The 27199-nt window shown below is 41.6% G+C and overlaps 1 protein-coding gene across 1 annotated transcript; it reads left to right on the forward strand.

Annotated features, from left to right (window-relative positions):
- On the forward strand, nucleotides 1-26431 carry znf292b (zinc finger protein 292b). The gene is made up of 8 exons (XM_024377814.2): nucleotides 1-199; nucleotides 16018-16172; nucleotides 16492-16570; nucleotides 16842-16977; nucleotides 17168-17370; nucleotides 18203-18339; nucleotides 18579-18720; nucleotides 18879-26431. The coding sequence occupies exons 1-8, from the start codon at nucleotides 41-43 to the stop codon at nucleotides 25881-25883; spliced, it is 8016 nt and encodes a 2671-aa protein (XP_024233582.1). The 5' UTR covers nucleotides 1-40; the 3' UTR covers nucleotides 25884-26431.
- Nucleotides 26432-27199: the final 768 nt, after the last annotated feature.

The following is a 27199-nucleotide window of genomic DNA, read 5'->3' on the forward strand; positions in this document are numbered from 1 at the left end:
GCGTACGCGGCAGTGGTACGCGACTGAGTTGGGTGTGAAGATGGCGGACGACGAGGCCGAACAAGGCAGCGCACATACACATAGCAGTGCAACGATTACCGCACTTCGAGAGAAATTACAAGAATTAGCAATCGCGCTGAAGAACAGTGCTGAATCTCCGACTCAGTCGTCTTCTCAGTATTGCCAAGACTTTTGCCAGGTTAGTTATTTATTTCGCTGTGCGTGCTGGTCATTCCAAAATAACCCCTCGAGCCTGTTAGACATTAGCATAGCTAACGATAGTTGCCAATAAGACTAACGTTAGCGAGTTGTTTTTCATATTTTGTGTCGACATAATTTCATTATCATATGCGCAATTAGGTGTATTATCCTTGCTTTGTCATGTCTAATTTACGCAGGGATTTATACAGCTGTTGGTAAAACAAAACTATAACAATGACTGTCCGTTTTTGTAGTTACCTAGCTAGCTAGTAATGTAACGTTAACTAGCTAGCGACATTAGCTAGCTTTTATTGTAATGGGATATGCCTTGCACACCGCAGTTTTTGTTGATATGTCTCAAATAAATGTGGCGACGGTGTCCCTGCATTGCCTCGCCTTGGATTATCAAAAATGTAACTGTAGCTACCCAGCTTGGTAACGTTATAATTGTTCCTAAATGTGCGGTATGAAATCAATTTCTTCTTAGCGTTAGTTAGGCTATTCTGTTTCTCAAACTCCCCCAACCCCTCTCCTCATGACCAGTTTGCCTTACTGTGAGAATGTCAACATTTCAAAGGGATCCTTTCGATTTCGTGGGACACATTCTCACGTCAAGTCTGACGCTGTACTGAAGGTGCTTCACTGGTTTCCTGGCCCTTTCATATAGTAATAATTTGGTGGGTGCTTAGATTTGTCCTATTTCACAAATGTACAAGTGTGTATTTATACGCACTGCGTGAATTGGAACTGTGATTTGGGCATATCCCACTCTCCCTGAGACACACTAGGAGAGTGGGGTCACGGCCAGGGTTAGCCCAATATTGGACGAAAGGAAGCCTAACGTTACTCCTTATTTCAAGGACCTTACATGTTCAGTTTAAAGGGCGAATTGGCTCTGGAAGCCAAAACAGCCAAATAACCCCATCTAAACTTGAATATATTCTCCATTATGGTACGGTTCTAGAAACATAAATCCCTCTACGTTCATATCGAATCAAAATAATTACTGGCCCAACGCTCTAACTGCTACGCTACCTGCCGCCCTTTTTTCTGTTGTGTAAGCATGAAGCTTGCTACGGTAATCATTTGCATAGTAACAGAAACCTGAAAATAGGTCTTTACCACAGTATTTACAATGGTAAATCAGCTAAACCGTTGTTGAATCCGCTAAACCAATACTTACCTAAGATTTCTGTAATAGTATATCATTTGCTTAGTAACAGAAACATGAACAGTGGTCTATAAAGTATAAACTGTTTACTTTTGTAAAGAATATTGTTCAATCAAAAATAGCCTGGGTATTTCTAAGACTGGAGGCTACATACATTTTTTTCAAGTGCAGTGTGTTTGATAGGCAATCACTGGCAATATAATAATAATAATATGCCATTTAGTAGTCGCTTTCATCCGAAGCAACTTAGTCATGAGCGACCCCAGCGGGAGTCGAAACCACAACCCTTGGCATTGCGAGCGTTACCATTTTGGAATAAGATTAAAGGATAAAAAGGAACCGATTTCAACCCAAGACCTTGGTCTTCCTAATAATGTTGAAAAGAGTCATAAGATGTGACACAGCTCCGGTCTCCCCAAATATGAGGCGTTGCGCTGTAACCCACAACATTTTACAGAGGGGAGAAACCAAATTTAATTTCATTAAATCATTAAATTTAACACTGCATGAGCTTTCAGTCCACCTGGGTAGGCATCAAAAAGTATGCTTTTGGAATGTCCCGAATTCTGTGGTGATTGGCTCATGATTTGCTCGTGTCAAAGTCAAACCATTAGATTCTCCGGGAGAATTTCAACAAACGGCCTCCAACACACTCCCGATATTCTCCGAATTTTCATTTACCTACGGTCATGTCCAAAATGATTGGCAGCCTTGATAAAGATCAGTGAAAAAGACTATAAAATAAATTGAAATAGTGAGCTATATTGTATTTAAAAAAAAATATATTGCTCAAAAAAATAAAGGGAACACTAAAATAACACATCCTAGATCTGAATGAATGAAATATTCTTATTAAATACTTTTTTCTTTACATAGTTGAATGTGCTGACAACAAAATCACACAAATTATCAAATGGAAATCAAATTTATCAACCCATAGAGGTCTGGATTTGTAGTCACACTTAAAATTAAAGTGGAAAACCACACTACAGGCTGATCCAACTTTGATGTAATGTCCTTAAAACAAGTCAAAATGAGGCTCAGTAGTGTGTGTGGCCTCCACGTGCCTGTATGACCTCCCTACAGCGCCTGGGCATGCTCCTGATGAGGTGGCAGATGGTCTCCTGAGGGATCTCCTCCCAGACCTGGACTAAAGCATCCGCCAACTCCTGGACAGTCTGTGGTGCACAGTCTGTGGTGGATGGAGCGAGACATGATATCCCAGATGTGCTCAATTGGATTCAGGTCTGGGGAACGGGCGGGCCAGTCCAAAGCATCAATGCCTTCCTCTTGCAGGAACTGCTGACACACTCCAGCCACATGAGGTCTAGCATTGTTTTACATTAGGAGGAACCCAGGGCCAACCGCACCAGCATATGGTCTCACAAGGGGTCTGAGGATCTCATCTCGGTACCTAATGGCATTCAGGCTACCTCTGGCGAGCACATGGAGGAAAGAAATGCCACCCCACACCATGACTGACCCACCGCCAAACTGGTCTTGCTTGAACGTTCTCCGCGGCGTCTTCAGACTGTCACGTCTGTCACGTGCTCAGTGTGAACCTGCTTTCATCTGTGAAGAGCACAGGGCGCCAGTGGCGAATTTGCCAATCTTGGTGTTCTCTGGCAAATGGCAAACGTCCTGCACGGTGTTGGGCTGTAAGCACAACCCCCACCTGTGGACGTTGGGCCCTCATACCACACTCATGGAGTCTGTTTTGACCGTTTGAGCAGACACATGCACATTTGTGGCCTGCTGGAGGTCATTTTGCAGGGCTCTGGCAGTGCTCCTTCTGCTCCTCCTTGCACAAAGGCGGAGGTAGCGGTCCTGCTGCTGGGTTGTTGGCCTCCTCCACATCTCCTGATGTACTGGCCTGTCTCCTGGTAGCGCCTCCATGCTCTGGACACTACGCTGACAGACACAGCAAACCTTCTTGCCACAGCTCGCATTGATGTGCCATCCTGGATGAGCTGCACTACCTGAGCCACTTGTGTGGGTTGTAGACTCCGTCTCATGCTACCACTAGAGTGAAAACACCGCCAGCATTCAAAAGTGACAAACATCAGCCAGGAAGCATAGGAACTGAGAAGTGGTCTGTGGTCACCACCTGCAGAACCACTCCTTTATTGGGGGTGTCTTGTTAATTGCCTATAATTTCCACCTGTTGTCTATTCCATTTGCACAACAGCATGTGAAATGTATTGTCAATCAGTGTTGCTTCCTAAGTGGACAGTTTGATTTCACAGAAGTGTGATTGACTTGGAGTTACATTGTGTTGTTTAAGTGTTCCCTTTATTTTTTTGATCAGTGTATATTATTTTATACTAATACAATTGTGTAGAGAAAGATATATTTTTTTCTTAAAGATGGGGGTCAAAATTATTTGCAGCCCTGTTTTCAATATCTCACTTTGTGAGGATAATGGCACTGAGCCTTTTTCAATTTTTTTGTATTAAATTGGAGAACACATTGGGAGGGATCTTAGACCATTCCTTCGTACATAGTTGGATCCTTGATATCCTTCGCCTGCGCTTATGGACTGCCCTCTTAAATTCAAACCACAGGTCCGGGGACTGAGATGGCAATTGCAAAATGTTGATTTTGTGGTTAATTAACAGTTTCTTTGTTGATGTTGATGTGTGCTTGGGAATATTGCCTTGCTGGAAGTTCCACTTGCGGCCTAGTTTCAGCCTCCTGGCAAAGGTATATCAGTTTTTGGGGTAAAATATCCTGTTACCGGGTCAAGTTAATAATGCTGTTGACCTTAACAAGGACCCTAGGACCAGTGGGAGCAAAATAGCCCTATAACCTAAAAGATCCACCACCCTATTTTACAATAGATATGGGATTATTTTCTGCACAATACAATCCTTCTTTCGATGCAAACCCCACCACTGGTGTACATGGCCAAGGATCTCTATTTTCGTCTTCTAATTTCACCAATGCACTTGTATCTTTTGAATCGGGGACTGATGTATATCGGTGAATCATTACCTCCCTAGTACTTAAAGGGATACTTCAGGATTTTGGCAATGAGGGCCTTTGATTAATTTGTGGATACCATTTTTATGTCTGAAGGAAGTTAGGGGTACAGCTAGCCGATACCCGTTGACTTCCAGCCATTGCGCTAGTTAGCATTGGCCCCAGGAAAAGTACCTATAACTTCCATCAGGGCCAAAATCCCGAAGTATCCCTTCAACTCTTCTGCATTGGCTAATCTAAATTCACCTTAAAAGCACTGTAGCAGACCTTATTAGCATCCGGTTTCTTACTCTGTTGAAATGTGTTACTGAGTGTAGTTTTTTAGTCTTTGATGTTGCAGCCATTGTTGCAGTAGAATATCAAGCATGGATGATTATCTGTGGCTAGAGGCAATGACTGTCCTTGTGCTGTGTAGGAGGATGTAAGGACACAGAGAGAGAACAGATGAGCAACATGGTTCTTCATCTCAACACTTAAATCATGTACATTTGAATTCAACGCTGTGTGTTTTACAAAATAACATCTCTTATTTTAAGTCTCTGTTGGAGATTCAAGATAATACAGCATTTTTCAAGCAGCCTACATTGTTTTTTGCATTTCCCTTTGCTGTCTGTGTTGGAGAAATGTTTGTTTTCCACCCTAGCACGCTCGGCTGCACTATGCACCACCACCTTGGTGAATGATCCTTGAAAGAGCGTTCTCCCCAGGTGCCCAGCTGGGTTCTTACATACACTGTGCCAGTGTTGTCTGGAGAGTGGAGACATTTGAGACGCGCCGCTGCCCCTGGTCTCAGCATGGAGAGTGATGAATATGGATGATCCCACTTTGCTGTTAAGGCGTCTGCATACTAGGTTCAGTTTACTCCTAGCAGAACTCGGCTAAGCCAAAGTGAATGTCTGTGCCTCGCATACTCCCTTAAAAAACCTTTGCTTGAAAAACAAGTCAAATGCAGCAATAGTAACGTTTGTCCCTCTTGAGACACCATAGCCAGCATACACTTCCTCAAAATAGTCAGAATTAATCTAAAATTACTCAAGAAATCTGTAATTAATTTAGACGTTTTTGCAGAAGAGGTCTTAGTCATGCAATTTTAAAATCGAAATAAGATGTTTGTTGCAGTATTTCTCAAGTGACAAAATGTGCATGAAAATTAGTAGTCTCTCGTTGAATGACAACGAACACTTCATTGAAGAATCCCTACTGTTGCCCTATTACAGACGAGGGGGTGTAGACTTCGGCTACCGCACTTTGGCTCGCCCCAGGAAAAATGTGTGCACTAACAGCCGAATAAACTAAACCAACAGAAATGTCATAATATATGCACAAACTGTTTCGGATTTGAAGCATGCGGATGCCTTTAAGCTGGCGGAACTGTCTGGCAGTGTGTGTGTGCTTTCTACCAGATGTCTGCTAGTGCCAGCCCAGGTCCTCCCCCCTGCCTCTTTTCTCTAGGTCAAAATGGAGGGGTAAATAGGATTCTATGTATCTAGTTTACATTAGGCGTATTCCATCCATGAGCCTTTGCAACAAGGATGTAGGTCTATTACATTAAATAAAGATTATAGCCTAAATAAGAACAATTGATCATTTGATATTTTCATTTGTTATTTTTCTTCAGAATTTGGTCTCACAGATGTGTGATGAGGCAAACAACAAGTTAGAATGAATTTTGGCTAGTGCATTTGATTTTCTCTGTTTATAGGGACTGTGTATGGAGAGTTACACATTTTAATGTCACATGCACAACTATAGTGAAATGCCTTTCTTGATAGCTTAATCCAACAATGCAATAATCACAAAGGCAATGTAATACTAGAAAGATAGAAACACGAGGAATAAGAAATATGAAATACACAATTTAAGTAAGCATACTATATACAGGAAATATTTAAGTCAGTTCCAATACCTTATTTACATACTGGAGTGATAGAGGTAGGAGTGTATAGGTGTAAGGTGACTAGGCAACAGGATGTAAGATAAACAGAGTAGCAGCAGCTTTCATGTGAGTGGGTGTGCAGATGTGTAAAGTCAGTATAAATGTATGTGCATATTTTGTACGAGTGAGTGTGTGTGTGTGTGTGTGTGTGTGTTGGAGTGACTGTGTGTGAGAGTGTAGGGCCCTGTGATTGCACAGAGAGTGCAAATACTGACATAAAAGGTCAATAAAGATACAAGGTGAACTCAGTCCGTGTAGCTATTTTGTTAGCTACTTATCAGTTGTATTGCTTGGGGGTAGAAGCTGTCGAGCTGTCAAATAGTCTATGGCTTGGGTGGTTGGGGTATTTGATGATTTTCCAGGCCTTCGTGTCACAATGCCTGATAGAGGTCTTGGGTGGCAGGGAGCTCGGCCTAAGTAATATACTGGGCTGTCCGCACAAACCTCTGTAGCGCCATGCGAACGAGGGCGGTGCTATTGCCATACCAAGCAGTGATACAGCCAGTCAAAATGCTCTCAATGGTACAGCTGTAGCTTTTTCAACCTCCTGGGGGGGGAAGAGGCACTGTCACGCCTTCATGACTGTGCGTGTGTGTTAGGACCATTTTAAGTCTTTTGTGATTTGGACACCGAGGAACTTGAATCTCTCTCTACCTGCTCCCCTGCCGCACTGTCGGTGTGGATGGGGGCGTGCTCACCCCCCGTTTCCTGTAGTCCACGATCAGCTCCTTGGTCTTGCTGACATTGAGGGAGAGGTTGTTGTTCCGGCACCACACTGTAGGTCACTGACGACCTCCCTGTAGGCTGGCTGATCAGGAGAACAGCAGGGTAAATCCTAGTCCAGTCACAGTTTACAGTAGGCACACTGGGCAGCTCACAATTAAATTAAATACAGATGACCTCTGACCTCCGCTGTGTCTGGCAGCTGTGATACAGTTGAAGTCTGAAGTTTACATGCACCTTAGCCAAATACATTTAAATGCAGTTTTTCACAATTTTACTGACATTTAATCCTAGTAAAAAATTCCCTGTCTTAGGTCAGTTAGGAACACTACTTTATTTTAAGAATGTGAAATGTCAGAATAATAGTAGAGGGAATTATTTATTTCAGCTTTAATTTCTTTCATCACATTCACAGTGGGTCAGAAGTTTACATACACTCAATTAGTATTTGGTAGCATTGCCTTTAAATTGTTAAACTTGGATCAAACCTTTCGGGTAGCCTTCACCCAACTTCCCACAGTAATTTCGGTGAATTTTGGCCCATTCCTCCTGACAGAGCTGGTAACTGAGTCAGGTTTGTAGGCCTCCTTGCTCACACATGCTTTTTCAGTTCTGCCCACAAATGTTCTATAGGATTGAGGTCAGGGCTTTGTGATGTCCACTCCAATACCTTGACTCTGTTGTCTTTAAGCCATTTTGCCACAACTTTGGAAGTGTGCTTGGGGTCATTGTCCATTTGGAAGACCCATTTGCGACCAAGCTTTAACTTCATGGCTGATGTCTTGATGTTCCTTCAATTATATCCACATAATTTTACTCCCTCATGATGTCATCTATTTTGTGAAGTGCACCAGTCCCTCCTGCAGCAAAGCACACCCACAACATGATGCTGCCACCCCCGTACTTCACGGTTGGGATGGTGTTCTTTGGCTTGCAAGCCTCCCTCTTTTTCTCCAAACATAACAATGGTAATTATGGCCAAACAGTTCTATTTTTGTTTCACCAGACCAGAGGGCATTTCTCCAAAATGTATGATCTTTGTCCCAATGTGCAGTTGCAAACTGTATCCTGGCTTTTTTATGGCAGTTTTGGAGCAGTGGCATCTTCCTTGCTGAGCGGCCTTTCAGGTTATGTCGATATAGGACTCGTTTTACTGTGGATGTAGATACTTTTGTACCCGTTTCCTCCAGTATCTTCACAAGGTCCTTTGCTGCTGTTCTGGGAATGATTTGCACTTTTCGCACCAAAGTACGTTCATCTCTAGGAGACAGAATGCGTCTCCTTTCTGAGCAGTATGATGGCTGCGTGGTCCCATGGTGTTTATACTTGCGTACTATTGTTTGTACAGATGAACGTGGTACCTTCAGGCATTTGGAAATTGCTCCCAAGGATGAACCAGGCTTGTGGAGGTCTACAATTTTTTTTCTGAGGTCTTGACTGATTTCTTTTGATTTTTCCCATGATGTCAAGCAAAGAGGCACTGAGTTTGAAGGTAGGCCTTGAAATTCATCCACAGGTACACCTCTAATTGACTCAATTAGCCTACCAGAAGCTTCTAAAGCCATGAGATCATTTTCTGGAATTTCCCAAGGTGTTTAAAGGCACAGTCAACTTAGTGTATGTAAACTTCTGACCCACTGGAATTGTGATACAGTGAATTAAGTGAAATCTGTCTGTAAACAATGGTTGGAAAAATTACTTGTGTCATACACAAAGTAGATGTCTTAACCGACTTGCCAAAACTATAGTTTGTTAACAAAAATTTGTGGAGTGGTTGAAAAACAAGTTTTAATAACCTAAGTGTATGTAAAGTTCTGACTTCAACTTTGTCTCTCTCAGAACGTTTGACGTTGATGGATTATATCCCTGTGCTGACACTTCATATAGAACATTTTACCAGCATGTGGTGGTGGGTTGATATGTGTATCAGTGACAGTCAGTGTGGTTTTTACAGATTATCTGTTCATGTGATGTGGAGCGTTTTTATCAGCTAAATATTCTAGCAGTAAAGATTAGCACAGGCTGAAGGGTTGTTTTGAATGCCTTTTTATAGTTGTTTGTGATCCATAAACTGCTGTGTTCCACTCGCGCCGACCAGAGCCCAGGTGAATTAAAAAGCAGCTTTCATTAACACCTGCGCAGAGAGGGCAGGAGACTGGAGAGATTTTTAAGCAACTACTGTGGGCTATAGTGCGTCTAAGTACACTGCATATTTGTAACCTTTTAGTTTTACAGTTGGCAGGATGTTGTTTTTTGAGTTGGAGGTGATAAGTCATTCTTCAGCAGTGGAGCCAACTTGCCATTGTGTGAGAACGTGTTAATGGAGCTGCTTGTGGCTCAGTTCACCTCCCTGGCTGCACTTCTCATCTGCAGGTGACTGACTGGCAGGCCTCAAATCATGTCGGCCTTGCACAAGCCTTCCTAATGAACCCCTCAATACCTTGATTGTATAACTAGTAAAGGTGCTTTTTGTAATTTGAGATATGAATCTCAATGCACATGGAGACAATACATTTTATCCATGAAATTGTTGATCAGTACAGGTGGGAAGGGGTTCAATAAACTGTTTGTTGTGGTGGTTGAGTTACAGACCTGCTGATGTCTAGCAGCTATCCTCTCACCTTGTTACCCTTTACGTGTCATATAGGGTCATGTTCTAGCATCTAGCTAGCCTTAGCTCTGGCCCTTTATTTCCTGAAGAACAAACGAGGGAGTTCTTACTGGAGTGAACTAGAGGTTGACCGATTAATCGGAATGGCCGATTAATTAAGGCCGATTTAAAGTTTTCATAACAATCGGAAATCGGTATTTTTGGACACCCAATTTGGCCGATAATTTTTTTTATATATATATATATATATTTTTACACCTTTATTTAATCTTTATTTAACTAGGCAAGTCAGTTAAGAACACATTCTTATTATCAATGACGGCCTAGGAACGAACGGTGGGTTAACTGCCTTGTTCAGGGGCAGAATGACAGATTTTTACCTTGTCAGCTCGGGGATTCAATCTTGCAACCTTACAGTTAACTGGTCCAATGCTCTAACCACCTGCCTCTCATTGCACTCCATGAGGAGCCTTCCTGTTACGCGAATGCAGTAAGAAGCCAAGGTAAGTTGCTAGCTAGCATTAAACTTATCTTGTAAAAAACAATCAATCTATCATAATCACTAGTTAACTACACATGGTTGATGATATTACTAGTTTATCTAGCATGTCCTGCGTTGCATATAATCGATGCGGTGCGCATTCCCGAAAAGGGACTATCGTTGCTCCAACTTGTACCTAACCATAAACATAAATGCCTTTCTTAAAATCAATACACAAGTATATATTTTTTAACCTGCATATTTAGTTAATATTGCCTGCTAACATTAATTTATTTTAACTAGGTAAATTGTGTCACTTCTCTTGCAACAGAGTCAGGGTATATGCAGCAGTTTGGGCCGCCTGGCTCGTTGCGAACTTTGTGAAGACTATTTCTTCCTAACAAAGTCAGCCAACTTCGCCAAACGGGGGATGATTTAACAAAAGTGCATTTGCGATAAAAGCACAATCGTTGCACAACTGTACCTAACCATAAACACCAATGCCTTTATCAAAATCAATACACAGAAGTATATATTTTTAAACATGCATATTTAGCTATTAGAAATCCAGGTTAGCGGACAATATTAACCAGGTGAAATTGTGTCACTTCTCTTGCTGTCATTGCACGCAGAGTCAGGGTATATGCAACAGTTTGGGCTGCCTGGCTCATTGAGAAATAATTTGCCAGAATTTTACGTAATTATGACTTAACATTGAAGGTTGTACAATGTAACAGCAATATTTAGAATTGGGGATGCCACCCGTTAGATAAAATACGGAACGGTTCTGTATTTCACTGAAAGAATAAACGTTTTGTTTTCGAAATGATAGTTTCCGGATTCGTCCATATTAATGACCAAAGGCTCGTATTTCTGTGTGTTATTATGTTATAATTAAGTCTATGATTTGATATTTGATAGAGCAGTCTGACGGAGTGGTGGTAGGCAGCAGCAGGCTCGTAAGCATTCATTCAAACAGCACTTTCGCTTTTTAACAGCAGCTCTTCGCTGTGCTTCAAGCGTTGAGCTGTTTATGACTTCAAGCCTATCAACTCCCAAGATTAGGCTGGTGTAACCGATGTGAAATGGCTAGCTAGTTAGCGGGGTGCGTGCTAATAGCGTTTCAAACGTCACTCGCTCTGAGACTTGGGAGTAGTTGTTCCCCTTGCTCTGCAAGGGCCGCGGCTTTTGTGGAGCGATGGGTAACAATGCTTCGATGGTGGCTGTTGTCGATGTGTTCCTGGTTCGAGCCCAGGTAGGGGCGAGGAGAGGGACGGAAGCTATACTGTTACACTGGCAGTGCCTATAAGAACATCCAATAGTCAAAGGTTAATGAAATACAAATGGTATAGAGAGAAATAGTCCTATAAATACTATATTAACTACAACCTAAAACCTCTTACCTTGGAATATTGAAGTCTCATGTTAAAAGGAACCACCAGCTTTCTGAGCAAGGAACTTAAACATTTTTTACATGGCACATATTTTTACATGGCACATATTGCTCTTTTACTTTCTTTTCCAACACTTTGTTTTTGTGTTATTTATACCAAATTGAACATGATTCATTATTTACTTGATGCTAAATTGATTTTTATTGATCTATTATATTAAGTTAAAATAAGTGTTCATTCAGTATAGTTGTCATTATTACAAATACATTTTCGTCCGATCGTCCGATTTAATCAGTATCGGCTTTTTTTGGTCCTCCAATCTGTATCGGTATCGGCGTTGAAAAATCATAATCGGTCGACCTCTAGAGTGAACTCTCAATAACTTAACAAATCTGCAAATGCTTTTTCCACTTGCAGGCTTTTGTTACCGAGCCGCCTAGGACAAAGTGCAGCCAACCACCCAATGCAATGGCGTTAACAGACTGTTTCTATGCCAAGGTGCACTGAGATTGTGAATAATTCCACAATACTGAGGTATAACACACTTCTAGTATAGGCTAGGCTACACGCTCCTCCATTGATGGATTTACATGTTTTTTTATATATATTCATGGGCTACTTAGCTAGATGTTTTTTTTTTTATTGTGTGCAATTTCCATGAGATTAGGGACGTTAAACGTTCAGCCTGCTGCACAGACCCTATGAACACTAGTCCTATAGCTCCTGGTTAAATTGTGCTTAGGGGGGGGACTGTATGTTCTCCTAATCTAAATGGTTAAACTTGTGAGAAATATGTGGTTATTTAACAAATCTGAGTCTGCTTAATTTACTCATTATTTTTGCCATATCTAATGAATGAATGCGTTCGGAAAGTATTCAGACCCCTTGACTTTTCCCACATTTAGTTATATTATAGCATTCTGAAATTGCTTAAACGTTTTTTTCCCCCTCATTAATCTACACACAATGCACCATCATGACAAAGCAAAAAGTTGTAAACATTTTTGCAAGTATATTACAAAAAAAACACATTTACATAAGTATTCAGACCCTTTACTCAGTACTTTGTTGAAGCACTTTTGGCAGCAATTACACCTAGAGTATTCTTGGGTATGACGATACGAGCTTGGCACAGCTATATTTGGGAAGTTTCTCCCATTCTTCTCGGCAGATCCTCTCAAGCTCTGTCAGGTTGGAAAGGAGCGTATCTGCACAGCTATTGTCAGGTTTCTCCAGAGATGTTCAATCGAGTTCAAATCAGGGCTCAAGCTGGGCTACTCAAGGACATTCGGAGACTTGTCCAGAAGCCACTCCTGCGTTGTCTTGGCTGTGTGCTTAGGGTTGCTGAAAATCATCCCCACGTCAGGATGCAGCCACCACCGTACTTCACCGTAGAGATGGTGCCAGGTTTCCTCCAGATGTGACGCTTGGCAGGCCAAAGAGTTCAATCTTGGTTTCATCAGACCAGAGAATCTTGTTTCTCATGGTCAGAGTCCTTTATGTGCCTTTTGGGCAAACTCCAAGCAGGTTGTTGTGCCTTAAACTGAGTGGCTTCTGTCTGGCCACTACTATAAAGGCCTGATTGGTGGAGTGCTGCAAAGATGGGAGAACCTTCCAAAAGGACTACCATATCCACAGAGGACCTCTGGAGCACCATCAGAGGTCGATCGATTTATGATTTTTCAACGCTGATATCGATTATTGGAGGACCAAAAAAAGCCGGTACCGATTTAAACAGCCAATTAAAAGAAGAAAAAAACGTTTATTTTTATTTGTAATAATGACAATTACAACAATACTGAATGAACAATGAACCCTTTTATTTTAACTTAATATAATACACCAATAAAATCTATCTAGTCCCAAGTAAATAATGAAACATGTTCAATTTGGTTTAAAAAATGCAAAAACTGTTTTGGAGAAGAAAGAAAAAGTGCAATATGTGCCATGTAAAAGAGTTAACATTTAAGTTCCTTGCTCAGAACATATGAAAGCTGGTGTTTCAATATTCCCAGTAAAGAAATATTAGGTTACAGATATTATAGGAATTATGACACGTCGACTATTTCTCGCTCTCTACCATTTGTATTTCATATACCTTTGACTATTGGATGTTCTAATAGGCACTTTAGTATTGCCAGCCTAATCTCAGGAGTTGATTGGTTTGAAGTCAAACAGCGCTGTGAATCAAGCATTGCTAAGAGCTGCTGGCAAATGCAGTAAAGTTTGAATTAATGCTTACGAGCCTGCTGCTGCCTACCACTGTTCAGTCAGACTGCTCTATCAAATGTCAAATCATAGATTTAATTATAATAAACACACAGAAATAAGAGCCTTTGGTCATTAATATGGTAAAATCCCGAAACTATAATTTCGAAAACAAAACTTTTATTATTTTAGTGAAATACGGAACCATTCCGTATTTTGTCGAATGGGTGGAAACCCTAAGTCTAAATATGCCTGTTAGATTGCACAACCTTCAATGTTATGTCATAATTATGTAAAATTCTGGCAAATTAATTACGGTCTTTGTTAGGAAGAAACACAGTTCGCAACGAGCCAGGCGTCCCAAACGGTTGCAAATAGCCTGACTCTGCTTGCACTGAACGCAAGAGAAGTGACACAATTTCCCTTGCCTGTTAAACATGCATTTAACTAAATATACAGGTTTAAAAAAAAATATACTTGTGTATTGATTTTAAGAGAGGCATTGATTTTTATGGTTAAGTACATTTGTGCAACGAATGTGCTTTTTTCGCAAATGCGCTTTTGTTAAATCACACGTTTGGCAAAGTTGAAGTAGGCTGTGATTCGATAAATTAACAGGCACCACATTGATTATATGCAGCGCAGGACAAGCTAGTTAACTACACATGGTTGACGATATTACTAGGTTAACTAGTGATTATGTGAAGATTGATTTTTATAAGATAAGTTTAATGCTAGCTTGCAACTTAACTTGGCTCATTTCAGCCACAAGGTCCTTTTGACGCTACACTTGTGTAACAGGTGGTCAGCCTGCCACGCAGTTTCCTCATGGATTACCGAATCTTATGAAAACATGAAGTTGTCCCTAATTAATCGACCATGACGATTAATCGGTCGACCTCTATTGTCAGTATGACCATCAGGTTCTTGATCACCTCCCTGACCAAGGCCCTTCTCCCGCGATTGCCCAGTTTGCCCAGTTCTAGGAAGAGTCTTGGTGGTTCCCAGCTTTCATTTAAAATGGAGGCCGCTGTGTTCTTGGGGACCTTCAATGCTGCAGAAATGTTTCCTGTCTCAGCTCTCTACGGGCAATTCCTTCTACCTCATGTCTTGGTTTTTGCTCTGACATGCACTGTCAACTGGGACCTTATATAGACCAGTGTGTGCCTTTCCTAATCCTGTCCAATCAGTTGCATTCACCACAGGTGGACGCCAATCAATTGTAGAAACGTCTCAAGGATGATCAATGGAAACAGCATGCACCCGAGCTCAATTTCGAGTCTCATAGTCTCAAGTTATTTCTGTTTTTTTAATTTGTAATTTGCAAACATTTCTCAACCTGTTGTCACATGTCATTATAGGGTATTGTGTGTAGATTGAGAACCATTTTTTATTTCATCCACTTTAGAATAAGGCTGTAACGCAACAAAATGTGGAAAAGGGGAATGGGTCTGATTACTTTCTGAATGCACTGTATATTACTACTTTCCATGATGTGGACAGTATGTGTTACTACATTACACAAACTGACGGTTTGACCACATCGAATTGGGGGGAATTTACAATCCTTTTTACCGCAGATTGGTAATTTTAATATAAAATTTATAGTCAACACGATGACGCGATCAATTTTATTTTTTTATTTAACTAGGCAAGTCAGTTAAGAACAAATTCTTATTTTCAATGACGGCCTAGGAACAGTGGGTTAACTGCCTGTTCAGGGGCAGAACGACAGATTTGTACCTTGTCAGCTCGGGGATTTGAACTTGCAACCTCTCGGTTACTAGTCCAACACTCTAACCACTAGGCTACCCTGCCGCCCCTTAAAACCGATCAATATCTTTGGTTTTGTACTGTCCAAAGTGTAGCTGACTGTTTTGCAGGTTGTCCTCTGATGAGTGATTTAAAAATATCTCCAGTTCACGTGTTTTTTTTAGTTGTGGTAATTTCAATAGCACATATCTTCTGTGTGTGGTCAGTGTTACAGGCTGTAACTTCCATTCTATGCATTGGAAAGCGGCTAGACACCTTTTCTGTTCCATGGGCGAAACAGTGTTTCAAGTTGTGCTAGACCACATCCGCCATTATGTGGTTGGTAGCTTAGCGCAGTCTGTTATTCTCGAGGTACATTAGAACTGCTTGTAATTTCACATAAGCTGCAACAAACTTTTTTTTATAGGTTAATCTTAGCAAATTGTCCCCGTCCTGTTGCAAATGACTTTCTTATTTCATATATTACATCTAATGATATCATTCAGGAAAACTGACTGTGTGGGTGTAACCTTTCCCCACCTCTCTCACTGTCTCTAGACTTTGGTGGAGTATGCTGGTCGATGGAGGATGGAGAAGGACCCACTGCCCTTGGTGGAGGTGTACACAGTGGCTCTGCTGAGCTATGCCCAGGCTTCCCCCTGCCTCTCCTCCCAATGTGAAAATGTTCCCCTCGTACTTGAAAGGCTCTCACTGTAAGTACACTCGTCTTATTGGAGGGGTTTAATGTGCTTGTTGTTCTCCGTGTGCTTGCGAGATTATTACCCATGTCATTTGTTTAGGCGAACCTCATTATACACCCTACATGTAGAATAAAAACATTGGTTAAAGTAGCTAATACCTCCTCCCAGTTATTTTTATGTGCTTTTTTACTATTGTTGATTATTACAAGTCAGACCTGGCTATATTCTTCAGATGATCATGTTTAAATCCCAGCTCAAGATTTCAAAGGGTTTAGTCATCATGAATTTAGGTGTTTGGGTTGCCTCATTTAATTTCCTATTGATTGTACAGTAGCTGTGTGGAGCTGCTGCTCTCCCTGCCAGAACACTTCCCAGGTGCCTTGTGGGAAGAGTTCCAATCATCTGTTCAGGTAAAGTGCAAAATTGTCATACAGAGGGTGAAATGTTTCTCTTTTTATATTCAGTAAGATATCTTGTCAGCTACCCTTGTTTTACTGTAGAATTACTGTATTTCTGAATTAGTTACTTTATCTGTTCAGGACGTCATTATAATTTTGTCTAAGAGATCTACTCCATAATATATTATGTGTGTTGCTTGGCTGCACCATTTTTAAATGCATAATTGCTTCTAAAAGTACTTACTGTGATGAGAAAAGTGTCAGAGTGAGTCCTGTGTTGCAGTCAGCCCAATCCCAGCTGCAGGAGAATGGCATCACACAGCTATCCCTCCTGTCTACCGTGGCCCAGGAGACTGGTGTGTGGACCAACGGCACCCTGCACAGTCTCCTCTCTAACGAGTCGCCACAAACAGAGAAAGGTGAGCGTTCTTTTAATATGCTGCATCTAAAATTGTACCCTTTTCCCTATATACTTCTCGGAACTATGTAGAAAGTAGTATGCCGTTTGGGACACCCCCTGCATTGTTATTCAAGTCTTGAACCAGTATTTTATACAACAATGATATTTGTGTTATTTTTTAACCTGAATATCCCCATCATTCCCTTTAGTTCATAAGTTCCTTGAACTGGAGGGACCCATTCTGTTGGAGCTAAGAGTAAAGCACCTTATCAAGGAGAACTACATGGAGAGGGCTGTACTGCTGGCAAAGGCATGTGCAGAGTATCCTGAGTTTGAAGGAAAAGGGCACTTTAAGCAGATGTACCTTGTCTGCTTGTGTGCCGTCTCAGCACAGGAACCACTAATGGAGGAGGTAGGTTACTTGGGGCAGTCTGTAAAAAAAGAAAAACGTTTTTCATTGTTTAATTGTCAGGCCCGTGGTTTTATTGCATCATTCAGAATTGCTCGGTCTTCTCTATTGATTTAAATTGGACGAAATTGAGGATATCATCCACAAGAGGGCATGGAAATATTGAAATGTTCATGGCAGCTTAAAGCTGGAATCCATAGCGGTGAAACTGCCACGTCTGTTTGCTATATTACAAGAGCTAAGCCATTTTATTGTTCTCGGACTTCATTACACACATGATACAACTAGAGTATGTACTATTACACACACACGATACAACTAGAGTATGTACTATTGCACACACGATACAACTAGAGTATGGGGCGGCAGAGTAGCCTAGTGGTTAGAGCGTTGGGCTAGTAACCGAAAGGTTGCAAGTTCATATCCCCTAACTGACTAGGTACAAATCTGTCGTTCTGCCCCTGAACAGGCAGTTAACCCTCTGTTCCTAGGCCGTCATTGAAAATAAGAATTTGTTCTTAATTGACTTGACTAGTTAAATAAAGGTAAAAATATATATAAATAAAAAATTTACTATTACACACACGATACAACTAGAGTATGTACTATGATAGTCTTTTAAAAAAAAAAATGTTTTAATTACTAGGATGCCCTGTTAAAAAATGTTTTTTAAAATAATAATTACAAATGTGCCTGGGGCGACCAGTGGCGCTGTTTTACCTTATGCGGAGCTTAGCTTTAAGGAAGCTATTAAATACCACAGACATCTAGTGGACAGTGAAATAAGTTTTGAATGCAATTACTCTTGCTTTAAAAAAAATATATTTTTACACAGCTCTCCAATGTGGATTGCCGCGATGCACTAGAAATGATCTGTAACCTGGAGTCAGAAGGGGATGAGAGGGGAGCCTTCAGCCTATGCTCGGCCTTTCTGACACGACAGCTTCTCCAAGGAGACACTTACTGTGCCTGGTAACACTGCAACATTTCATACATCAAAGCCCGCCTTATTGAAGCCCTCCTATCTCTGTTTGACATATGCAATGTATGAATATTGTGTTATTAATCCTTCCTTCTTAACTTAAAATTGCTTTTTTTCTTTTCTTTTTCTTTTTTAAAGCATTGTCTGTACTTTACTGTAATATAATCTTTCTTTAGATAAATCGGGGATTATAGATTTATATCATGATTATTATTGATTTCCTCTCAAGGGAGCTGACACTGTTTTGGAGCAAACTGCTGAAGCGGTTAGAGTCGTCTGAAGAGACTTTCCTGGACAGATGTCGTCAGATGTCTTTGCTGTCCAAAACAGTCTTCCACATCCTCTTCCTCATCAAAGTCATTCAATCAGAAGTAAGCTTCATTCCAGATACATAAATGGTTTTGTTCAGTGTTGTGCATGCAGATACAAAAAAAACATGAACATTGTATACTCAGCACCTTCTTGCTATGTACTCTTTTGTTGAATTCCAGTGAGACTCAAAGAATATCCCTTTTTGTTTATTTTACAGGTGGACAAGGTTGGACTGTCAGTGTGCGTTGACATGTGCATACGGGCTCTACAGTTGGAATCAAGTGACGTAAACACCAAGGCCACCATTTGCAAAACCATCTCCTGTTTGCTGCCCACTGATCTGGAGGTAAAGCGGGCCTGCCAGCTGACAGAGTTCCTCCTGGAACCCACAGTGGACTCCTACTACGCCGTGGAGACTCTCTACAACGAACCAGACCAGAAGCTGGAGGAAGAGAATCTTCCCGTGCCCAACTCGCTCCGCTGTGAGCTTCTGCTGGTGTTCAAGACCCAGTGGGCTTTTGACCCCGAGTTCTGGGACTGGAAGACACTGAAGCGTCACTGCCTGACCCTTATGGGCAAGGAGGCCTCCATTGTGTCCTCCATTGACCTGCTGAATGACAATGAGAGCCCAGAGGCCACCGAGGAGGAGGACACAGCTCAGGGTGAGGAAGGATTCAGAGATGTCACAGACTGCTTTATTGACACCACACATGAACTGAATGAAATAGCTGATAAAAGACAGAAAAACCGAGAGACAAAGAAACTGAGAGAGAAAGGGTTCATCTCGGCCAGGTTTAGAAACTGGCAGGCATATATGCAGTACTGTGTTCTGTGTGACAAGGAGTTTCTGGGTCACAGGATTGTACGTCATGCTCAGACTCACTACAAAAATGGACTTTATAGCTGCCCGATATGCGCTGAGACCTTCACCTCAAAAGACACATTGGAACCACACGTGGCATCACACGTAAAGCTATCATGCAAGGAAAGACTAGCTGCAATTAAAACAAATAAAAAATTGGCGAATCCCAAAACGGCTGCTCCTGTTATAGCGGCTCTAAAAGCTAAGACTGAAAATCAACTTTGGACAAAAGATGCAAATGGCGAATCTCAAGAACAAAATGGGCAGTCGCTTCAGACAGAAATGGTTCAGACCAAAGTCTCTGGACTTAAGACCGAAAGCAGCACTGAGGAAAACACATGCCCTATTGCAAACTGCAAAAAGGGATTCAAGTATTTCCGAAATCTTCTTGTCCATGTGAAAGCACATGGAGAAAACGATGAAGCCAAGCGCTTCCTTGAAATGCAGAGCAAAAAGGTGATTTGTCAATATTGTCGTCGCCAGTTTGTTAATGTCACCCACCTTAACGATCATTTGCAAGTGCACTGTGGCGTCAGACCTTACATTTGCATACAGTTAAACTGCAAGGCCTGCTTCCTATCCAACACAGAGCTGCTTGTACACAGGGAAGAACATGTCGTGTTTAAAGCCAGATGCATGTTCCCTAGATGTGGGAAGATTTTCAATGAAGCCTATAAGCTTTATGACCATGAGTCACAGCATTACAAAACGTTCACCTGCAAAGTCCCTAACTGTGGAAAAGTGTTCCATTCTCAGTCACAGTTGGATCTGCACCAGGAGGAACATGTCACAAAAGAGGAGGAGGACCCAGCTACAGACTCTGACCTTTCTCATTCTCTGGACCAGAGGATGCTTTCTGATCAGGCTTCCTTCTCAGAGGATGTTGATGAGGCTTCTCGTCCACCAGCATCTGTCGCTGTGAAGCACTCTATTGACCACCTGCTGAATGCTTCTCAAGGTCCTGTTCAGAATGATCGACGATACGTGAACAACAGTGAGCCACAAGAAAAAGAACTTTACCCATGTTCAGAAAGCTCTGTGATTCGGTCGACCAGAAATGCACAAATGCACGACCCAAATGAACTGCAACGTAGACCCCAAGACCCCTCAGTGACTGCTGCATATGACTATATGAGACCCAAATCACAGCCACATAATCCATTAGCTTCATACCAAGATACTGCGGATTTGCACCATGCCTTACAGCCAAATGTGTTACAAGGTCAGGACCAGGGTTTGCTGAAAGGGGGAAGTTATGGATCCAGGAACTACAATTCGGACTACAGAGTACCAGTGCAAGTACAACAACAACAGCATCCACACATGTGTGTTACCATGTCAGCAGCAAGCCAGACCCCCAATTACCTGTCAACTCCAATGCCTCAAACTCTCCCATATGCATCTCATACACTTCTTCCACTAGTCACTCATTTGCCAGCCACTGGTTGCAGAACAGAGAATTCAATAACACAGTGCCTGTTACCAAGCACTCCTGCCCCACAGCAGAGCCCATTACCAAGCACTCCTGCCCCACAGCAACACCCATTACCAACGGCTCTTGCCCCACCCCAAGGACAGAAGGAAAGACACCACTGTGCTTTGGATACATGCGATCGCAACTACAGCTCCTACAAAAGTGTTACCAAGCACATGAAAGCAGTTCACCCAGAGTTTTATACTGAATGGAAACTTGCTAAAAAGAAAATCAGGGAACAAGAAAAAGTTGAAAAGGCCAGGAAAGCTATCCCATCGAGTGTGCCTCTGATTGGGAGCCATAACTATGTTGCTCCACTACAACATCAACAGGCTAATGTTGTCCCAGTTCATAGGCAGAATGTCATTCAGCCACCCCAGTACCCAAACTCACACCACTCCTATGCTTCCCATTCAGCTGCTGTCCAAAGCCAGGCTTTCCCCAATCAAATGGACAACATCTTAGATCCAATTGTACTCTCCCAGCTAGGAAACAACCCCAATCAATATGCACCACCTAGTATGCCATGGCTACAAACACCAGGAAACAACCAAATCCAGAATTGTTATGCCCCCCAAGTATACCCTTCAAACATTCAAGGAATGCCACAAATGGATGCTGTCGGTGGAGGAATGGATGTTTATGTTATTCCGTCCCGTCATATGATGGGATCTAATATGGAAAGACCAGCAGAGTCACTCCAACCATCACCTATGGATAATGGTCTCCAGCCTGTTTTCCCCTCTTACATGGACATTCTGAAAGACTCAAGTCTTTCAAATCAACTGGAAAATGCTGCACCTTCCTACAAACCACCCTCTCAAAATAATCCAGGTTGTAAAAGTAGAGGATTGCAGAAAACCAACATGGAATCCCACTTTGCCCCTGCAGGAAGCTTGCTAGCAAAAAGCAACAGTGCATCTCAAGATGGGACGATAAACTCTGGAGATGCAAAGAATCAGATGGGCAAAAAAGTCAAGCGTAACAAAAGAACGAAGTGGCCTGCCATTATTAAAGATGGAAAATTCATTTGCTCTAGGTGTGGTAGAGGATTTACAAATCCCAAATCTCTTGGAGGCCATTTATCCAAGCGTGCACACTGCAAAGCTTTTGATGAGACTGAACTCCTGACAGCAGACTTGCCTTCATCATTTCTTGATCTTCTGAATTCAGAGCAACTTCTCAATACTCAGCCCCCGCAATCTTCACTGTATAACCCTACTGCACCATTTGCAAATGATGGTGAACAACCTGATGACATTCTTAAACAAATTATGGATACTCCAAATATTTCCAATGTGTTTGAGCCCTTAGCAATTCCCCAGCCAACATTCCAAAATGCATGTGGCCCCTACGTCGGGCGCTTGCCAGAAAGTACAGTTATACAGCACACAGGAAATATCCAAGTGAAAAATGAAAATGAGTCTTATAGAGATGGTTATCTTCCACAGTCATGTGACCCTGGGTTTGGAAGCAGTGCATTCTCTGATCCGCTTCTCTTTCAGATGCTTGCAGAAAACAACCCTACGGTTTCACTTCACAGACTTCCCACTGACCATATTGATCATTTACTCAGATCGGAAACACTAACGAAGATGAAAGAAGTAAAGGGAACTTCTGATTCTGTCTCCAGTTCAGGAGGACTGTCTAATGATGGACTTCTGGCTGCAATGGCCAGTTTGGCACAAAATCTTATGACAAACCCTATGTTGCAGATCACTTCACCAGACCCTCCGCCTCAACAAAGTCCAGCAGCAACAAGTAGTGAACTGGCAGAGAGACAGAGGAAGAGTACAGAACAGAATGTCAAGAAAAGATTGCGTGAACAGATTTTAGCTGGAGACTTCCAAAGAAGAAGCAGTTTATCTCAGGCAAGCAGCACTGACACAAATGCCAGTTTGAGTCCGGTGTCATCCAATCCAGCAACCAATGTTGTACCACATTTTGGAGCTCATCAAAGTCCTCAGCCTTCCACGACGATTGATCACGGAATCCCCTCTGTGTCCTCTGACCAAGTGAACGGAGCCGCATCCATGCAGAGTTTCACTAATTTCAGAGAGGCTTCCTCTCAACACCATGAGGCTACTGCACCTACCAGTATTGTTGCAAATGATGTTGATCTTGGTCCCAATCTAACACCTGTAAACCAACAGCACTGGATGGTGGACATTCAGAATGCATTAGAAAGGCTAGACTTAGACAAACAGGTCTGTGATATTGCTCCAACGTATTCCTCCATAAAAGCTAACGGCACTGATATTTGCAATGAGTCATTCAGGCCTAATGTCTTAATAGAGAAGGACACACAGATTCCTGACGGCAGTATGAAGCCGTTTGCCTGTGAGAGTGACAACTGCACTTACAGGACCATGACAAAATGTGCCATTTTAAAACACCTCACCAAGACTCACAATTACACCAATGAGATGATCAATTCGATTAAGAAAGACCATGGGAAATTTGCTCCATTCTCTTGTCAAATGTGTGATAAGACTTTTACCCGAAATTCAAACCTTAGGGCACACTGTCAGACAGCTCACAGATTAACACAGCAGGAGATTGCTCAACTAAAAATGAAGTGCCAGTCAAGCAACACGGTTGGATTTGTTAATAAAGACGATAAACCAAGTGTGTATTCAGAGCCTCCTTTGTCTGGTCAGATGGTCACAGCTCCCCACTCAATAACAGAGAATATTACACGTCAATATTCACTCCCGGATGTTAACCAAAATCAAGATGTGACTGGAAACAACTTGTTTGCTTCAGGAGAAAGGACAAAGCAAGAATACCACTCACAGCCTTTAGAACAGCGGACTTCTCAAGGCATGGCTTACTCGAGATTTAATGATAACAGTCTCTCCATGGGAATGCAGCCAATGCAAAGGATACCCATGCATGATCAGACAGTGACTCCATTGATGCCAACGTCTGAATATCAAATGAATGCACACTGCTCAACAATACCCCAAGTCCCCTTAATGACTGCTCCTGATACAGATCAATGGTCAAACGGACAAAACATACCAGTTCCTTCTATGCCTAGTCATTACAGTCAACAGTCTGGAGGCTATCTGACAGACAGAGCTGCTTCAATGACACCGGCTTCATCAGATCCCCTTCAGGTTTGTGGTCCCTCGCTAGAAACGTCACCCAAAGTCAAGCAGCAGAGAGGACCAAAGCCTAAAGTTGAAATTCCCAAGAAGACGAAAGAGAAGAAGTCTGAGGCAAATAATGCTTTCAGTCCATACAGGCCATATCGCTGTGTTCATCAAGGATGTGCAGCGGCCTTCACCATTCAGCATAATTTAATCCTTCATTACAGGGCTGTCCATCAGTCTGCTCTGTCCACATGTGAAATGAAAAATGATCAAAATGATGAACCGGCTGAGAAAAAAGACATCAAGCAGGAGAGAGTTATGGATGAGGAACCAGAGGGTGAAGTCACCCAGGTAACGGAATTCCGATGTCAAGTGAGCGACTGTTCGAGAGTATTCCAAGATGTCCCCAACCTGTTACAGCATTACCTCCAGCTTCACAAGTTCAGCCTGGATAAAGCAGGATCTCTAATGTCCAACATCAACCTAGGCAGATTCAGTTGTGATCAGCAAGGGTGCACAACGTCCTTCACTGCTTTCTGGAAGTATATAGGACATATTGAAAAAGAACACGACAAGGCAAAACTATCCAAAATGGAATCTGTGGATGGGATGTTCCAGTGTGATGTTGATGGCTGTGCCCACGCTTATGCTACAAAGTCAAACCTGCTGAGGCACACCATGAAAAAGCATCATGACCTTTACAAACTCCAACTGATGAACCAACGGAAAAGTGAAGATCTTGGGAAACCCAGCTCCAAGAATTCCCATTACCAACTGACTAAATCAAGTGATGGGAAAGAAAACATAGAGAGCAACAAAAAGATTACAGAGAAGGGAGGTGACAAAAAGAGAACTGACAAGACGGAAAAAAATCATTGGACTAAATACGGAAAACCTTCCTTGAAAACTAAGGATGAAGCATCTGCGATGTGCATAAAGAAGTCCACCTTGCAATACCCTTGCATGATAAAGGGCTGTGATTCAGTGATGAAGTCTGAACGGAGCATCATGAAGCACTACATGGGGCACGGACTGTCCGAGCGATACTTAGAAGAGCAGAGAAGCCACTTCATATTCTGCAAGAAATACCCCCGACGTAGGAACCCTCGGTCTGGCAGGAGCGATGACTCCAAGTCCGAGACGACATCCGAGATATCCGACAGTGAGGACACAGCAGACACGGGCCAAGAAGGAAGTGAGTATGATGAGTATTCAAAACCCGCCTTACGGAGAAGGGGGCAGGGCGGGCTGTCTGACACCAAACCCTCGTATGATGAAACTTCAGAAACCGTATCTGATAGCTCTGTGGTGGTGAAACGCAAGAGAGGGCGACCACGGAAAATTAATTTAGAAAAAATTGTCAAACGCAAGAGAGTGTCCAGACTGACTAGGAGTAATGCAGTTTGCTGTGGAGAAAATGGATCTGACTACGACTCCTCTAGCACTGTCCTTACCCAGGATGAAATGAACGATCAAAGTGAAACATTGACCTCCTTTAAGCCCATGGGGTTCGAGATGTCTTTCTTGAAGTTCTTAGAGCAGTCAAACCCACCTAAAAATTCTGTAAAGAAGAGGATTCAACTAGGAAACGCTACAGTGTTGTGCAAAAGGTCAGATGCATATTTGCATTACCCAAAAGGCTTTGATACCCTTGAGTTCAGGAACCCTCAGAAGCTGACATCTCTTAACAATGTGAAAATTGTAGTAGACAAAGCCTTTTCAGACGTTGCTGATAATCTGCTAAAGCAGCTCCAGGAAATGCGACCCACAGTGATATTAGAAAAATAGATTTTGCTTGTCGAAACACGGTAACTCAGGATTAGAACGGTTTTCAACCTGCAGCTGAATGGTGCCCAAAAACAATAATACTTTGAATTTTCATTTTTCACTGCAAAATATAAATCCATTTTTTTAGTGGACTATGTGAAAGTTGTTTTAAAAATATACAATAATACAAGTTATTTACTGTAACCTTGAGTCTGTAAAAATCCTCTTATACAGTGTATATTGAGCTCATTTTATATGATGTTATGGGTAGGATAAATTAAGCATGCTTGTATTTATGAAGCTTCCCAGCACATTATATGGCCTTTGCAAACAACATTTTAAATGGAGGGGGGAAAACATAAAGGATGTTTTTATTCCCATGGGACATTTAATGAAATGGTCTTTCAAAAAAAATGGAATGTGATTTTGTGTATAGTTTGTGAATGTTGTTTCAACACGCCTTGTATATTTTAATTTGTATGTAGACGATGTTTTGTGTACATATTGTTTTTTTGAATCAATTACTGCCTCCAGCAGTCTAACTTAATTGAGATAAACGTTTTATTATAGCTTGGATTTCTCACTGGTGTTTATTTTTATCAGGTGGTCATATGTCATTTTGTTTTAATTATAGGGGATTAGAAAACATATTCCCCCACAGGAAAAATAGTTTTCAGGGAAATTGGTAGAATGATCTATTAAAAAATAACTTTATATTATATTTATACTATATATTATGGCCCAGACACATGTAAAACCACACAAGTACAAGAGATGCATTGCACAAGGAAGAATGCTGGAGCTCCTATAATCAGCAAAGAGTCAGTAAAAAGTGTTTGGTGTAAAAGAGGAATGTAATTTAACAATAGACTTGTGATATCACACACTAAAAAGCATACCATTTTTTATGGAAGTTTTATGGGGGTCTATTCATCATGAAAGATCAGAGTACAGCATTACCTAAAATGCAATAATATTGATATTTCTACCAATCAAAGTTGTTTATCATAAAAGCTAGCACAGGCACTATATCCCATGAAAGATGAAAGCAATGGAGTGAATCTACCAATTTATGGATTAGAATTACACAGACAGTCATATTTATGTAAATAGCCTCTACTGGAGACATGAACACAAAATGAATGCCGGAATGTCAGTAAGGAAAAAGGCATGGTCTATGTATGAATGGAGTCCATCAGCACTGAAAGTGGAAGCATAAAAGTTCAATTTTAGATTTCAGCATAAACATAATACCGAAGGTGATTAGCAAATAAATTATACTAGTTACATGTATCACACAAAGAAGAGACATTAATGCCTTCAATACAACCATAATA

This window comes from Oncorhynchus tshawytscha, linkage group LG18 (assembly GCF_018296145.1).
Source record: "Oncorhynchus tshawytscha isolate Ot180627B linkage group LG18, Otsh_v2.0, whole genome shotgun sequence".
Taxonomy (NCBI): Eukaryota; Metazoa; Chordata; class Actinopteri; order Salmoniformes; family Salmonidae; genus Oncorhynchus; species Oncorhynchus tshawytscha.

What these genes read in the sequence shown, in the direction of transcription:
- znf292b (XM_024377814.2), top strand. Translation starts at nt 41, where the DNA reads ATGGCGGACGACGAGGCCGAACAAGGCAGCGCACATACACATAGCAGT. An exon ending in AGGAACCACTAATGGAGGAG is followed by an intron (nt 17,371 to 18,202) that starts GTAGGTTACTTG and finishes ATTTTTACACAG; the next exon opens with CTCTCCAATGTGGATTGCCG. An exon ending in TCAAAGTCATTCAATCAGAA is followed by an intron (nt 18,721 to 18,878) that starts GTAAGCTTCATT and finishes TTTATTTTACAG; the next exon opens with GTGGACAAGGTTGGACTGTC.